This window comes from Bufo gargarizans, chromosome 4 (assembly GCF_014858855.1).
Source record: "Bufo gargarizans isolate SCDJY-AF-19 chromosome 4, ASM1485885v1, whole genome shotgun sequence".
Lineage (NCBI taxonomy): Eukaryota > Metazoa > Chordata > Amphibia > Anura > Bufonidae > Bufo > Bufo gargarizans.
In genome coordinates this window covers 63,916,677-63,932,779 of record NC_058083.1, presented here as the reverse complement: position 1 = coordinate 63,932,779, position 16,103 = coordinate 63,916,677, and the positions used below count along the sequence as shown (strand labels likewise).

The 16,103-nt window shown below is 46.5% G+C and overlaps 1 protein-coding gene and 1 long non-coding RNA gene across 2 annotated transcripts; both read left to right on the top strand.

The window, feature by feature from the left end:
* The first annotated feature begins 367 nt into the window (after positions 1-367).
* On the top strand, positions 368-2,664 carry LOC122933930. Its single transcript, XR_006388595.1, has 3 exons — positions 368-399; positions 483-606; positions 2,605-2,664. It is a non-coding gene; the product is annotated as an uncharacterized LOC122933930 (long non-coding RNA).
* A 978-nt stretch (positions 2,665-3,642) lies between these two features.
* On the top strand, positions 3,643-15,088 carry LOC122933903 (gastrula zinc finger protein XlCGF49.1-like). The gene is made up of 2 exons (XM_044289007.1): positions 3,643-3,703; positions 14,143-15,088. Exons 1-2 carry the CDS (start codon positions 3,643-3,645, stop codon positions 14,664-14,666), a joined length of 585 nt encoding a protein of 194 aa, XP_044144942.1. The 3' UTR covers positions 14,667-15,088.
* The last annotated feature ends 1,015 nt before the right edge of the window (positions 15,089-16,103 follow it).

Genomic DNA, 16,103 nt, shown 5'->3' with positions numbered 1-16,103 from the left:
TCTCCACCAACATAGAAGAGGAGTCTTTACTGTAAGAGCAGTGAGACTATGGAGCTCTCTGCCAGAGATAGGAGTCATGGGGGATTCTCTAGAATAGTCCAGAAGGGGCCTGGAGGGTAATAATATTCCAGCTTCTAGTGACTAGATTACTGGAGATGGGGCCATGATCCAGGGAGGGATTCTGATTGTAGATCTGGAGTCAGAAAGGAATTTCTTTCCCTAAGTGTCTCTCTCCATCCACAGGATTACACCATAGTGAAGAAGACATCGGGGGGGACTCCCATCATCCATGAGTCAGGAGGGTGGAGCAGGACCCCCATCACAGAGCCTCCCCCCCTGATACATGAGCAGAAGATCCTAGAACTCACCCACAAGATGATGGAGCTGCTGACTGGAGAGGTGACACTGCTGGGAATGCTGGGAAATTCTCCAGTAACAGCACTGGAGGGGTCTGGGTGATGACGGTGTCATTGTGTTGTCAGGTTCCTGTAAGGTGTCAGGATGTGGCAGTCTATTTCTCCATGGAGCAGTGGGAGTATGTAGAAGGACACAAGGATCTGTACAAGGAGGCCATGATGGGGGCTCCCCGGCCTCTGACTTCACCAGGTAAGAAGAGACGAGGTGAGAAGAGGCCGTGTTAGAGCCTTAGTCCGGTCATGTGCAGTGTGTACACGCGTGTAATGACATGTAATGTAGGAGCTCCACATGTTATTCTCCGGTCACATCACGTTAGAGCCTACATTTCCCATGTACATCACACAATTTTCCATAGGCTCCATCCTCTTGACAGATATAGTGTCCTCTTGGCCTCCATTGGCCGGTACAGTAGATGACACTATTCTATACAGAGGATCCTGCAGGAAAACCTACGCCGTGCCGTATACATGGGGCTTATGGGTGACGTCTGCCCCTGTGTGACTATATAGAATGATAGGACTGTACAGGGGAGACGTCACCTCCTTCCATCAGAGATCTACGTTAGGAAACCCTCCTGATATCTACCTCTGATGGAAGGCTCAGACGTGGTGTGAACACATCCTTATTCCATAGTCACTTTGCAGTAGTTCTCCTCCCTTCATGTCTGGGATCCTCTAGTCACTCCACAAGCAGAGAAGACACAAGGTGCTATGTGTGACTGGAGGAGAAGGTGGGATCACCGGGCTCTTCTCTCTCCTCCTCCAGTCTGTGGTCCTGTCAGAGCGGACATGTGTCTTCTAGCAGTAGATGTACGGCCCGGAGTGTTCTAGCTGCGGAGGCTCCACAGTATGTCATAGGCTCTGTTTTCTCTTACTCTGAGGATCTGCTCCAGGATACATAGGAGTGGGGTGACATGGGGGGTGCAGATGAATCAGGCAGCCTGAGGGGGTGACAGACGTCCCTGATCAGCTGCCGATCCCTGAGCTCCACACACATGTTCCTCGCTTTACTGTACTGCTGCATTAGGATGTGTTCACACATGGCAGGTTTGTTGCAGAGGTTTCCGCTCCTGAAATCCGTCCCATATATGTGAATGTGGATGTTCTGCAGCAGAGGATGGATATAGCGGTGGAGGCCATCAGACCGGCCGGGGTTATTCCTCTCTGTAATCAGCAGCGGAGCACAGTCTGCTCTGGTTATAAATGATCCGACCTCTCCTGTAAGAAGCCGGAGGATGGGAGTCATCTGTGGATAACGAGGACTTAACCCATTAATGACCAATTAGGTACATGAACGTCACTGGTCAGGAGGGAATGTGAGGAGCGGGGTCAGGAGTTGTGATACAGAGATGACACCCAACAAAAGATGTTGTGGTCAATAACATCCACTGCAGCTGGGCAGACATGGGGGCTTCCTTTGTCCACTGATCGTTCCATTCGGGCGCTGGTCGGTGGCATCCTGAGACATAATGAAGGCCCGCCATCTTGGTTCTTCTGTTATACCCTGCCTCTGGAGTCAGACGGATCGCAGATTCAAGACCCATAGGGAACTAAAAGAAATAACGTTTTTCCAAATATGAATAAAGCAAAATATTACAAATTCCAATTTTTTCTACCTATTTATCATGTAAAAATAAACATTATTTGTCTTGTCATGTTCAAAAATATGAAATATTAAAATCATGCTGTGAAAAAATCCTATTCTTCCCCCAAAATATATGATCAAAAAAGTTATATGCACCCCAAAATAGTACCAATAATAACTCCAGCTCGCCCCACAGAAAATGAGCTCTCAATTTACGGGAGTCAGAATATGGTGACATGCCTATTCACAGGACGGGATAAATATGTGACCACTGAGACCCCACTGATCATGAGAACGAGGGTCCTGTGTCCTCCTTGTGAATGGAGTGGATGGAGCAGACGTCCTCTCAGATATCTCCAGCATTTCCACTGGCAGTGAGTGGAGCAGCAGACATCTACAGCCACCGCTCCATCCATGTGAGGGCACAGGACCCCTGTTCTCATCATCTGTGGGGTTTATCAGAAGGTTGGTGAGGAGCAGAACATTGTTATTTAGATCCCGGTCACTAAACCTAGAAGTGAAGGAGCTGAGAGAAGAGTCTGATCTATAGACAGATCTACAGGAGGCCATGTATTCAGTCACTGTGTGCTTGTGTCTCCACAGATGGATCCAGGAGGATAAATCCACCCGAGAGATGTCCCCGTCCTCTGTATTCCCAGGACTGTCCAAAGGAGAAGCTCCCAGAGAACCCTCAGGTAGATGGAGCTGAAGTCTCACCAGAATTTAATTTTTAAAGGGAACCTGTCATCAACTTTATGCTGACCGTACTGAGGGCAGTATAAAGTAGTGACAGAAATGCTGATTGTGTCACTCATCAGCTAAAAGTAAGTGGTTGCTGAGAACCAGCATCATAATCATTGCATAATCTCCTAGGTAGAAGACTGTCAGTCATCAGCAGGTGGGCAGGAGAGCAGCAATTCATGAATAACCAGGACTCTTCTCAGGAGGCCGCGACTCTTTTCCGGGCCCAGTCTGCAATGATTGTGATGTTAGTTCTCAGCAACCACTTAGTTTTGAATTTTAAATGACAGACCGCTGAAATCAACTTACCTGTCTCTACTTTCTTCTGCCGTCAGTATGGGCAGCATGAAGGTGATGACAAGTTCCCTTTAAAGTGATTGAACCAAAGATCATTTTACATATTTTTTCTTCTTCAGGATGAAAACCTGATTAATATTAAGGTTGAAGTTAAAGATGAAGAAGAAGAGGAGATGATTGATTTATCGGGCGTTCATCAATGTAAGAAGGCTGGGGGGTGACTTTCATGTCAGTTTTCTGGGTCATATAGATACTACTCCCATCATCTCATCATCACATGTAATAATCTGTCCTGTCCCTGTGTGTTTCCTACAGATGGACTCATAGAAAGAAACCCCCCCGAGAGAAGTCCCCGTCCTCTGTATTCCCAGGACTGTCCAGAGGAGAAGCTCCCAGAGAACCATCAGGTAGATGGAGCTGAGCCCTATACACATCTATATAGGGGGGTCCTGCAGTCATAGAGGGGTCATAGATTGTGGGGGTCTCTTATGTGGATCTGTTAGATTTCCCACCTGTCTGCTGTATTGTACTGAATTGTTACAGATGACAAATCAGGGAGAAGATGTGACTGATATTAAAGTGGAGGATGAAGAAGAGCGGATGATGGGCGATCCCCCATGTAAGAGTGAGGTGGAGGAGGACATTCCAGTCCATGTGACCACAGGTATGGAATCATGAATGGAGGAAGGAAATTGGTAGGTTACTTCAGCTGAGGCTCCACCTTGTTTCTCTATCAGCTTCCTGAGTATACAGCAGGGCTCCAGGAGGAAGGACTGGCATGCGGCATGTGTAAGCTGTGCGGGGTACATCAGGGTAAATAACAGCGGGGTCAATTAAATAGAAAATCAAGGGGTGTATGAGAAATAGTATAACACTCCTTCACACAAGGTCCAGGAGAGTCGGGGCCGGTGTCGCACTGGTAGATGGTGTCTCTTCTTATCCCTCTTGTGAGGCACACTCAGGACCATTTTTAGTCTTTTCCTTCCTCCCTGGTACAATGTGTGTGTCCTGACTTGCAAACGTACTGGGACGCACATACCTCTGTACTACTGGAAGCGAGGCACTTGGATATTAGAACACTGGTATAGTAACTATCCAGGTAGAGGTGGTAGCCCTGGTCCAGATGGATGTATCAAGCACCTGACATGTTTGCCCTACCTACAGTCATACCCTACCTACAGTCATGCCCTATCCACAGTCATAACCTACAGTCATAATCTACCTACAGTCATAACCTACCTATAGTCATAACCTACTGACACACCCTACCTATAGTCATTCCTTACCTACCAAACCATCTCCTGCTGTATATCCCTTCCAAACACAGAACAGACCCTTGTGGTCACCACTTGTCACTAGTCTCTCTCGTTCTGATATCTGTCCTTTACCAAATCCACTGAACTATCCCGGTATTAGGCCAAACTTGTTGATCAGTTCTTTATGTAGAAGTGTATAAAAGGCTATTCTGACATCCAGATCTGCGATATCTACGGCACCAGCTTCATCCGACACCTTTGTGTCATAGGCAATGAGATGTTTGACATCATTTGCTTTGCCCTGACTAACGCCATGCTGTTCTGGGTCCAGTATATTGGTTTTAGGTGGTCCATTATCCGGTTTTTCAGTAGTTTTCATGATTTTGACTGCTATCGATGTTCCGCTGTTGGCCTATAGTTGCTGGCTGCAAAGGTATAGGAGATATAAAGGAAGGACGTCTACTTCTCCTTCCTGCTGGATCCACTTCAGGATTTGGCTCAAAAACTCAAGCATATTCATTGACCTTTCTAGTGACAATTTAATCCAGGGGTCCTGAATCTTATGATATCTGGTCTAGGGCTGTTTTGATACCAACATTTTGATTTGGTTTCAATACCATAAAAAAGTATTGCGATATTCGATACCACGCAAAAAAAATTAAAAGCCCAAAAAAAGCTGCGTGTATTCCGCATTTTATGGAACGTCCGGCTTATAATCAAACAGTCCGATCCTATTTTTTGCGGAGACAAGGTGACCAAAAAAATGGCCAATCTCACGTTTTTTCTTTTACTGCATCTCGCGTTTTTTCTTTTTTTGTTCACTGCATAGGAGATTTTTAAAAATATTTTAATAATTTGGAATTTTCAGACATTGCGATATGTAATGTTTTTTATTTATTGTTTATATAGTTTATACATTAAATTGGGAAAGGGGATGATTTATACTGAATATTTTTATTTATTTTTTACTATTTTTTTAAAACTTTTTATCTAATAACTATCCCCCCTTAGGGGCTAGTACCTGGGATCTTTTAATCCCTTGTCCTATTCACCCTGATAGAGCTTTATGATGGTGAATAGGACCTCGCACTCTCCCTGCTGCCCTGTGCATAGTACACACAGCAGCAGGGAGATCACCATGGCAGCCAGGGCTTCAGTAGCGTCCTGGCCGCCATAGTAACCAATTGGAGATCCAGGATTACACTGCTGGGGCTCCGATCAGAAGCTGCCACTGCACCACCAATGAGGAGGAGGGGAGGGACCCTGTGGCCATGTCACCAATGATTTTAATACTGGGAATAGAGGAGGGCGCACTGCACTACCAATGATAATTAACGTTGGTAGGCATGGCCACAGGGAGTTGCAATCAACGGAAGTTAGCCCATCAGGTGCTGCACCTGAGGGGTTATTTGCTGCGGATCGCAGCGCCCTGTCAGAGGTCGGGTGCCGGCAATGTGTTTCTGCGGCCTGTATTAGTAATGCATTAAACGTTAGTTATCAATGGTGGCGCAGTGGCCACAGCCCGTCCTCTTCTCCTCTTCATTCCCATTGGTGGCAGCAGCGGCACAGGGGGAGGGAGAGACTGCTTCCTTCTCCCTGTGCTGCTGAGAGAACATGGCGCACGCTGAGAGCAGCAAGATCCAAGTTCTCTGATACCTAGTATCGGTAAAAGGAAAATCCTGGTATCGTATCATTACCGAGCTAAAAGTATCGATTGGGTACCGAAAATTCGATACCCAAAACAAAGCTAATCTGGTCAGTAATCTTTTGGTAACACAATTAGATGGTCGGTGGCTTTGACCCAAGCTGCCCTTTTCTGGGGTCATGGGGTCCTGGTTAGCAGGTTAAGATGGGTTCCTTCCCATACCGTATCAGTCCCAGCACATAGTCCTGAGTATCTGTAACTATAGACAGTGTAGTCATACCTCAAACAGTGCTGATAATTTCCCGCCGCTTTAGAAATCACCACAAAGCTGTGGTTTTTTTTTGGTTTTCATTTTTTCTCCCTGCCTTTCCAGAGCCGTGACATTTTATTTTTGTGTTCACATAGCCGTATGAGGGACAAAAACACCATTTAATATTGTATATGGTGTGTGGGAAGCTGGAAAAAAATCCAATTGTGGTGAAATTGGAGGAAAAAAATGTAATTTTATGTGTTTTGTTATCATATTGTTTCCTACTCAGCAAAACTGACCGGTTCCCTTCATTTGTCGGCTTAATATGATTCCAGAGATACCAAATTTTTATAGTTTTTCTTGTGTTTTAATACTTAAAAAAAAAAAAGTTTGAGAATAAAATGAATGTATCGTTTGCATCACCATTTTCTGACCCCCATAATGTTTTTATATTTCCATCCATGGAGCTGTGTGAATGCTCCTTTTTTACAGGCTGATCTGTATTTTGTTATTGATACCATTTTGGAGTGTGTATGATTCTGATCACCTTTTTCTATTTTTTTGGGAGGTGAATCAAGCAAAAAAACAACAAATCAGCTATTGTGAACCCCCCCCCCATTAATAAGTATATTTTATGTTTGGGCATTTTTGTGACTTGACAATGCTAATGATCTTTATTTTTTTAATTGTTAAAATTTGGGGAAAGTAGTTAGAATTTTTATATTTTCACTGAGGTTCAGATTGGAGGACAATCTAGAATTTTGTTTTAAACTTGTTATGAGTCATGATGCCAAAAGTCTGGACAAATGGGAACTTATTAGGAACAGGATGTTGTAGAATGAGGGGGGCAAATAAAGTCATTGTAAGACCTAAGGCCAAAGTGTGCTGGTTTCTGGGTAACACAGAGATGTTAATGGGATTAATGCATGCCACAGTCTCCAGCCCATCCAAAGCTTGGAATAGGGGTTAGATACCAATAGACCAGAAGATATACTTCAAAAGCCGTCCTGTCATAATTAGGGATGAGCGAACCCGAACTGTATAGTTCGGGTTCGTACCGAATTTTGGGGTGTCCGTGACACGGACCCGAACCCGAACATTTTCGTAAAAGTCTGGGTTCGGGTTCAGTGTTCGTCGCTTTCTTGGCGCTTTTTGAAAGGCTGCAAGGCAGCCAATCAACAAGCGTCATACTACTTGCCCCAAGAGGCCGTCACAGCCATGCCTACTATTGGCATGGCTGTGATTGGCCAGAGCACCATGTGACCCAGCCTCTATTTAAGCTGGAGTCACATAGCGCCGCCCGTCACTCTGCTCTGATTAGCGTAGGGAGAGGTTGCAGCTGCGACTGTTAGGGCAAGATTAGGCAGATTAACTCCTCCAAAAGACTTCCGTGATCGATCTACAGCTGTGGATCATTGAACTGCTGCTATTCAATTGCTCACTGTTTTTAGGCTGCCCAGAGCGTTTTTCAGTCACTTTTTTCTGGGGTGATCGACGGCCATTTTGTGTCTTGTGGTGCGCCAGCACAAGCTGCCACCAAGTACATTTAACCATCAATAGTGTGGTTATTTTTTTGCTATATCCTACATCAGGGGCTTGGCTGTGCTTGCTATTTTATTGAGGGGTGAAATACAATTGCCAAAATAGCAGTACCCTAAATCTGGTGTTTCAGCTGTGGCTAGCCAATTGTAATACTGTCTGCTGTCTGGCAAAGGATATATTTTTGTTCTGGGTTGAAATGCAATTCCCAACTTAGCAATTCCCTAAATTAGTGGATTCTGCTGTATCAGGCCTACTTTAAATCTATCCATAAAAGGGTATATTAGATTCAAGGTGCTGATAGGGTCATCCACAATAACTTCACACGCTACCGTGCATTTCCAAGTCTAATTCTGTCCGTAAACGTATACCTGTCATCCAGCGCCTAAATACTAGGCCTCAAATTTATAGTCAGCTAAATCTGTGGTTACTGCTGTGCCTGTATTAGTGTAATACGGTACCTAAATAGATAGCCAGATAGTGTTAGGTGTCTGTAAAAAAGGCCTGAATTTGAATTCAATACATTGGGCCAAATAATATTTTTCCTTTTGTGGTGAACGGTAACAATGAGGAAAACATCTAGTAGCGGATGCGGACATGGTCGTGGTGGTGTTAGTGGACCCTCTGGTGCTGGGAGAGGACGTAGCCGTTCTGCCACAGCCACACGTCCTAGTGTACCAACTACCTCAGGTCCCAGTAGCCGCCATAATTTACAGCGATATTTGGTGGGGCCCAATGCCGTTCTAAGGATGGTAAGGCCTGAGCAGGCACAGGCATTAGTCAATTGGGTGGCCGACAGTGGATCCAGCACGTTCACATTATCTCCCACCCAGTCTTCTGCAGAAAGCGCACAGATGGCGCCTGAAAACCAACCCCATCAGTCTGTCACATCACCCCCATGCATACCAGGGAAACTGTCTGAGCCGCAAGTTATGCAGCAGTCTCTTATGCTGTTTGAAGACTCCGCTGGCAGGGTTTCCCAAGGGCATCCACCTAGCCCTTCCCCAGCGGTGGAAGACATAGAATGCACTGACGCACAACCACTTATGTTTCCTGATGATGAGGACATGGGAATACCACCTCAGCATGTCTCTGATGATGACGAAACACAGGTGCCAACTGCTGCGTCTTTCTGCAGTGTGCAGACTGAACAGGAGGTCAGGGAGGAAGACTGGGTGGAAGACGATGCAGGGGACGATGAGGTCCTAGACCCCACATGGAATGAAGGTCGTGCCACTGACTTTCACAGTTCGAAGGAAAAGGCAGTGGTGAGACCGAGCCAACAGCGTAGCAAAAGAGGGAGCAGTGGGCAAAAGCAGAACACCCGCCGCCAAGAGACTCCGCCTGCTACTGACCGCCGCCATCTGGGACCGAGCACCCCAAAGGCAGCTTCAAGGAGTTCCCTGGCATGGCACTTCTTCAAACAATGTGCTGACGACAAGACCCGAGTGGTTTGCACGCTGTGCCATCAGAGCCTGAAGCGAGGCATTAACGTTCTGAACCTTAGCACAACCTGCATGACCAGGCACCTGCATGCAAAGCATGAACTGCAGTGGAGTAAACACCTTAAAAACAAGGAAGTCACTCAGGCTCCCCCTGCTACCTCTTCTGCTGCTGCCGCCTCGGCCTCTTCTGCTGCTGCCGCCTCGGCCTCTTCCTCCTCTTGCCGCCCAGCAAACAGGGGATGTACCACCAACACCACCACCTCAGTCACCAAGCATCTCCACCATGTCACACGCGAGCGTTCAGCTCTCCATCTCACAAACATTTGATAGAAAGCGTAAATTCCCACCTAGCCACCCTCGATCCCTGGCCCTGAATGCCAGCATTTCTAAACTACTGGCCTATGAAATGCTGTCATTTAGGCTGGTGGACACAGACAGCTTCAAACAGCTCATGTCGCTTGCTGTCCCACAGTATGTTGTTCCCAGCCGCCACTACTTCTCCAAGAGAGCCGTGCCTTCCCTGCACAACCAAGTATCCGATAAAATCAAGTGTGCACTGCGCAACGCCATCTGTAGCAAGGTCCACCTAACCACAGATACGTGGACCAGTAAGCACGGCCATGGACGCTATATCTCCCTAACTGCACACTGGGTAAATGTAGTGGCGGCTGGGCCCCAGGCGGAGAGCTGTTTGGCGCACGTCCTTCCGCCGCCAAGGATCGCAGGGCAACATTCTTTGCCTCCTGTTGCCACCTCCTCCTTCTCGGCTTCCTCCTCCTCTTCTTCCACCTGCTCATCCAGTCAGCCACACACCTTCACCACCAACTTCAGCACAGCCCGGGGTAAACGTCAGCAGGCCATTCTGAAACTCATATGTTTGGGGGACAGGCCCCACACCGCACAGGAGTTGTGGCGGGGTATAGAACAACAGACCGACGAGTGGTTGCTGCCGGTGAGCCTCAAGCCCGGCCTGGTGGTGTGCGATAATGGGCGAAATCTCGTTGCAGCTCTGGGACTAGCCGGTTTGACGCACATCCCTTGCCTGGCGCATGTGCTGAATTTGGTGGTGCAGAAGTTCATTCACAACTACCCCGACATGTCAGAGCTGCTGCATAAAGTGCGGGCCGTCTGTTCGCGCTTCCGGCGTTCACATCCTGCCGCTGCTCGCCTGTCTGCGCTACAGCGTAACTTCGGCCTTCCCGCTCACCGCCTCATATGCGACGTACCCACCAGGTGGAACTCCACCTTGCACATGCTGGACAGACTGTGCGAGCAGCAGCAGGCCATAGTGGAGTTTCAGCTGCAGCACGCACGGGTCAGTCGCACTGCGGAACAGCACCACTTCACCACCAATGACTGGGCCTCCATGCGAGACCTGTGTGCGCTGTTTCGAGTACTCCACCAACATGGCCAGTGGCGATGACACCGTTATCAGCGTTACAATACCACTTCTATGTCTCCTTGAGAAAACACTTAGGGCGATGATGGAAGAGGAGGTGGCCCAGGAGGAGGAGGAGGAGGAGGAGGAGGAGGAAGATGGGTCATTTTTAGCACTTTCAGGCCAGTCTCTTCGAAGTGACTCAGAGGGAGGTTTTTTGCAACAGCAGAGGCCAGGTACAAATGTGGCCAGACAGGGCCCACTACTGGAGGACGAGGAGGACGAGGATGAGGAGGAGGTGGAGGAGGATGAGGATGAAGCATGGTCACAGCGGGGTGGCACCCAACGCAGCTCGGGCCCATCACTGGTGCGTGGCTGGGGGGAAACGCAGGACGATGACGATACGCCTCCCACAGAGGACAGCTTGTCCTTACCTCTGGGCAGCCTGGCACACATGAGCGACTACATGCTGCAGTGCCTGCGCAACAACAGCAGAGTTGCCCACATTTTAACGTGTGCGGACTACTGGGTTGCCACCCTGCTGGATCCACGCTACAAAGACAATGTGCCCACCTTACTTCCTGCACTGGAGCGTGATAGGAAGATGCGCGAGTACAAGCGCACATTGGTAAACGCGCTACTGAGAGCATTCCCAAATGTCACAGGGGAACAAGTGGAAGCCCAAGGTGAATGCAGAGGAGGAGCAAGAGGTCGCCAACGCAGCTGTGTCACGGCCAGGGTTAGCATGGCAGAGATGGGGAAAAGTTTTGTCACCACGCCACAGCTAACTGCAACATTTCACTAACATGGTGGAACAGTACGTGTGCACACCCCTCCACGTACTGACTGATGGTTCGGCCCCATTCAACTTCTGGGTCTCCAAATTGTCCACGTGGCCAGAGCTAGCCTTTTATGCCTTGGAGGTGCTGGCCTGCCCGGCGGCCAGCGTTTTGTCTGAACGTGTATTCAGCACGGCAGGGGGCGTCATTACAGACAAACGCAGCCGCCTGTCTACAGCCAATGTGGACAAGCTGACGTTCATAAAAATGAACCAGGCATGGATCCCACAGGACCTATCCATCCCTTGTGCAGATTAGACATTTATAACTACCTCCCCTTAACCATATATTATTGTACTCCAGGGCACTTCCTCATTCAATCCTATTTTTTTTTTTCATTTTACCATTATATTGCGGGGCAACCCAAAGTTAAATGAACCTCTCCTCTGTCTGGGTGCCGGGGCCTAAAAATATCTGACAGTGGCCTGTTCCAGTGTTGGGTGACGTGAAGCATGATTCTCTTCTATGACATGAAAACTGATTCTCTGCTGACATGAAGCCTGAATCTCTGTTATGGGACCTCTCTCCTCTGTCTGGGTGCCGGGGCCTAAATATCTGACAATGGACTGTTCCAGTTTTGGCTGACGTGAAGCCTGATTCTCTGCTATGACATGAAGACTGATTCTCTGCTGACATGAAGCCTGAATCTCTGTTATGGGACCTCTCTCCTCTGTCTGGGTGCCGGGGCCTAAATATATGACAATGGACTGTTCCAGTTTTGGCTGACGTGACGCATGATTCTCTGCTATGACATGAAGACTGATTCTCTGCTGACATGAAGCCTGAATCTCTGTTATGGGACCTCTCTCCTCTGTCTGGGTGCCGGGGCCTAAATATCTGACAATGGACTGTTCCAGTGGTGGGTGACGTGAAGCCTGATTCTCTGCTATGACATGAAGAATGATTCTCTGCTGACATGAAGCCTGAATCTCTGTTATGGGACCTCTCTCCTCTGTCTGGGTGCCGGGGCCTAAATATATGACAATGGACTGTTCCAGTGTTGGGTGACGTGAAGCCTGATTCTCTGCTATGACATGAAGACTGATTCTCTGCTGACATGAAGCCTGAATCTCTGTTATGGGACCTCTCTCCTCTGCCTGAGTGCCGGGGCCTAAATATATGACAATGGACTGTTCCAGTGGTGGGTGACGTGAAGCCTGATTCTCTGCTATGACATGAAGACTGATTCTCTGCTGACATGAAGCCAGATTCTCTGCTATGGGACCTCTCTCCAATTGATATTGGTTAATTTTTTTTTATTTTTTTTTTATTTTTATTCATTTACCTATCCACATTTGTTTGCAGGGGATTTAACTACATTTTGCTGCCTTTTGCAGCCCTCTAGCCCTTTCCTGGGCTGTTTTACAGCCTTTTTAGTGCCGAAAAGTTCGGGTCCCCATTGACTTCAATGGGGTTCGGGACGAAGTTCGGGTCGGGTTCGGATCCCGAACCCGAACATTTCCGGGAAGTTCAGCCGAACTTCTCGAACCCGAACATCCAGGTGTTCGCTCAACTCTAGTCATAATTCATGTTTTATTATAAATAACTTATGGTCTTGTGATCAGAGAACTGGGGGCTTCTTCGGTCTCAAGCGCCAGGATTTTCGACCTTAGGAAACCTACGGAATTACATATTGGTGGAAATGAATACTATTTCATATTTATGTTTGGTATGCCTGGGTCGGTAAAATATCCTGTAAAACTTGCCGGTTATATTATCCATCTCAGGGATACCTACAAGAATTTGGGCTCAGATTAAGAGTATGCTATACGATTTGCCACTTTTTGCATGTCATTAGCCTGCTTACTGTCACATGACTAGGGGGGAAGGGAAGACGGCTAAGACACTTAAAAAAAAATTCATACAGCAAACCACACAGGGTCAGATCCCCTAGATACATCTAGTTGTAGGTCTGATTAGCTGCTCTCCCATCATTGATCCCACCTATCTAATTTGTATGCATTTTATAATTTTATCCCTTTTATTGCTGTACTGTTTGCATATGTGTGTGTGCTTTTTCGTCATTGTTTTGTAACCTGGTAGTACTATACCTTTTTGTATATTAAATGTAGTAAGTCGTTGCTTGATGCTGTAAATATCCGCACCCTCTAAGTACCTTTGTTGTGTTACTCTCAAAGGCCAGTGTGCTAGAGGTTTGCTAGACGTATTGTTGAAGTTTGTTCCTGTGAGTGCTGTGTATCTGTAACCGGGGTGTGACATCGGTTGTACTATCGGGGGGGGGGGGGGGGGCAGCTTTGTACGTGGATGTGAGGACGTGTTTGGAGGTCGCTTAACTCCTTGGTAGCCTAATGCGTAACGCGAGTGTGGAAGCCAAAGTAACGAGCGCAGTGAATGCTAGAACGCCCCCTTGTGGCTTGTCACCTTGCATGTCTTCCTATTGTGACATACTCTGCTTGTCATGTAAACTTTTTCGGACAGCCGCAGGTCAGACCCATCCTCTTTGCAAGCTTTTAAGTCTGGAATTCTAATGTGTCTCTCAACTGTAGAGACTAAAAAAGAAAGCATTAGGTAAATGTAAATGTACATATGCTGATGGATTGAACTCCCTGATAGATTGAACCTGGACCTGATAGATTGAACTCCCATTCTTTACCAAACCTTAAATCCATAAATCTGATTCCAAAAACAGGTAAAAAAATGTATAATACCTAATTTTCCTCACCTCTTAACACCAAATCTTTTTTTTTAATCTCTGTAAGAACTCTGATGAAAATGTCATGTTATCACTAGATTATAAAGTAAAAGGTGAAGATATCGGGCTGCGCTCTTCAGGAGAGAACTTCATTACCCATAATGTACATCCAGGACTTCAAAGTAGAGAGCCATCATATAATCCTCTTAATCATGAGGAACCTTCTCCGGATCAATCACAGACTGTTACCAAAAGTACCGGACAGAAAGAGGGTCTAGGATTTCAGTGCGAGGAATGTGGAAAACAGTTTACACAACACTCTAATTTATATACACACCGAAGACTTCACACAGGGGAGAAGCCGTATTCATGTTCAGAATGTGGAAAATGTTTTATATATAAATCACTGCTTGCTAAGCATGAGAGAATTCACACAGGAGAGAAGCCGTATTCATGTTCAGAATGTGGGAAAGGTTTTCTTTATAAAGAGAGCCTCAAGGTGCATCAGAGAAGTCATACAGGAGAAAAAACATTTATATGCACCAAATGTGGTGACTGTTTTACAAAAAAGTCAGGTCTTGTTACACATGAGAAAATTCACACAGGAGAGAAGCCACTTTGATTTTCTTCATGTGAAAAAGAGAATCAGAATTATAGAAACGAAATTCTTGTTTGGAATGTGAGAAGTGTTTACATGCATTAAACAGCCTATATGAGAGTATATTTTTCTGCCAGAGACCCAAATAATATTTCCCCGAGGTCAACAGTGACCAGGATCCTTGGAGGAAAAGTATTGTGGATATGAGGAAAAAGAAGAAGTAGAGCGTTGTTTACTGTCAGAGCCGTGAAGATAAATTGTCCCATGGACCTTGCTTCTTACCGTATTCATACCACCACCAGCACTGCAGGAGAATCCAGAGGGACACAGTGAGAAACAGAAGGACACCTCCTGTAGACTTTTATGTAACCTATGTGGACATATGGAATGGGTATTTGCTCTTCATTAATACAATATCTCAAGATAAAGGTGATGGGGGAAAATCACTAATTGAGTTGACAATAATTTGTTAAAAAACCCAGATCTTCTTTTTCCTGCCATTTCCTTCTCTTTGCCTTAGGCCTTATGCACACGACCGTTTTTTTTTAAGGTCCGCAAAAACGGGGTCCATAGGTCCGTGATCCGTGACCGTTTTTTCATCCGTGGGTCTTCCTTGATTTTTGGAGGATCCACGGACATGAAAAATGAAAAAAAAAATCAAAGTCAAGTTTGCCATTGAAATGATAGGAAAAAACGGACACGGATCACGGACACGGATCACGGACACGGATGACAATCTTGTGTGCATCCGTGTTTTTTCACGGACCCATTGACTTGAATGGGTCCGTGAACCGTTGGCCGTGAAAAAAATAGGACAGGTCCTATTTTTTTCACGGCCAGGAAACACGGATCACGGATGCGGCTGCCAAACGGTGCATTTTCCGATTTTTCCACGGACCCACTGAAAGTCAATGGGTCTGCGAAAAAAAACGGAAAACGGCACAACGGCCACGGATGCACACAACGGTCGTGTGCATGAGGCCTTATTCACACTTGTGTATTCTGGTCAGTATCTTACACCAGTATCTGTAGGATAAAACTAGGAGTAGCTCCCGAACATGGAAGACGTTCCATTATTCTCTGTTTTATTCCGTTCCCTGTTGCGGCTTACAGATACTGATACAAGATAACAACCGAAATACAAAAGTGTGAATGAGGCCTTACTGTCTATTGGTCTCTTAAAATTGAGCTTTTATTGCCTACTCTCCCATAATGGCTTTGTGTCTCATGTTAGCTCTCGTTGGATTAGAAAAGAACTGTACAAGAAAGATGGTTTGCATCTTTCTCTCAAGGGAACAAATGTCCTCAGCGAACAGTTCAAAGTATTTGCTAAGAAGCATTTAAACTAAGAAAGAGGGCAAAAGGGTGTCTATCAGTCCCATTGCCCCCCGGAACAATGCAAAAAGATGCCAGTAGCACATAGGTTAAGAAATGATAAGCTCAGAGTCTTGTCTACAAATG

Excerpts from the sequence above, each read along its gene's own strand:
- LOC122933903 (XM_044289007.1), top strand. The coding sequence starts at position 3,643 with ATGGGCGATCCCCCATGTAAGAGTGAGGTGGAGGAGGACATTCCAGTC. Across the intron at positions 3,704-14,142 it reads TCCAGTCCATGTGACCACAG|ATTATAAAGTAAAAGGTGAA; the intron begins GTATGGAATCAT and ends TGTTATCACTAG.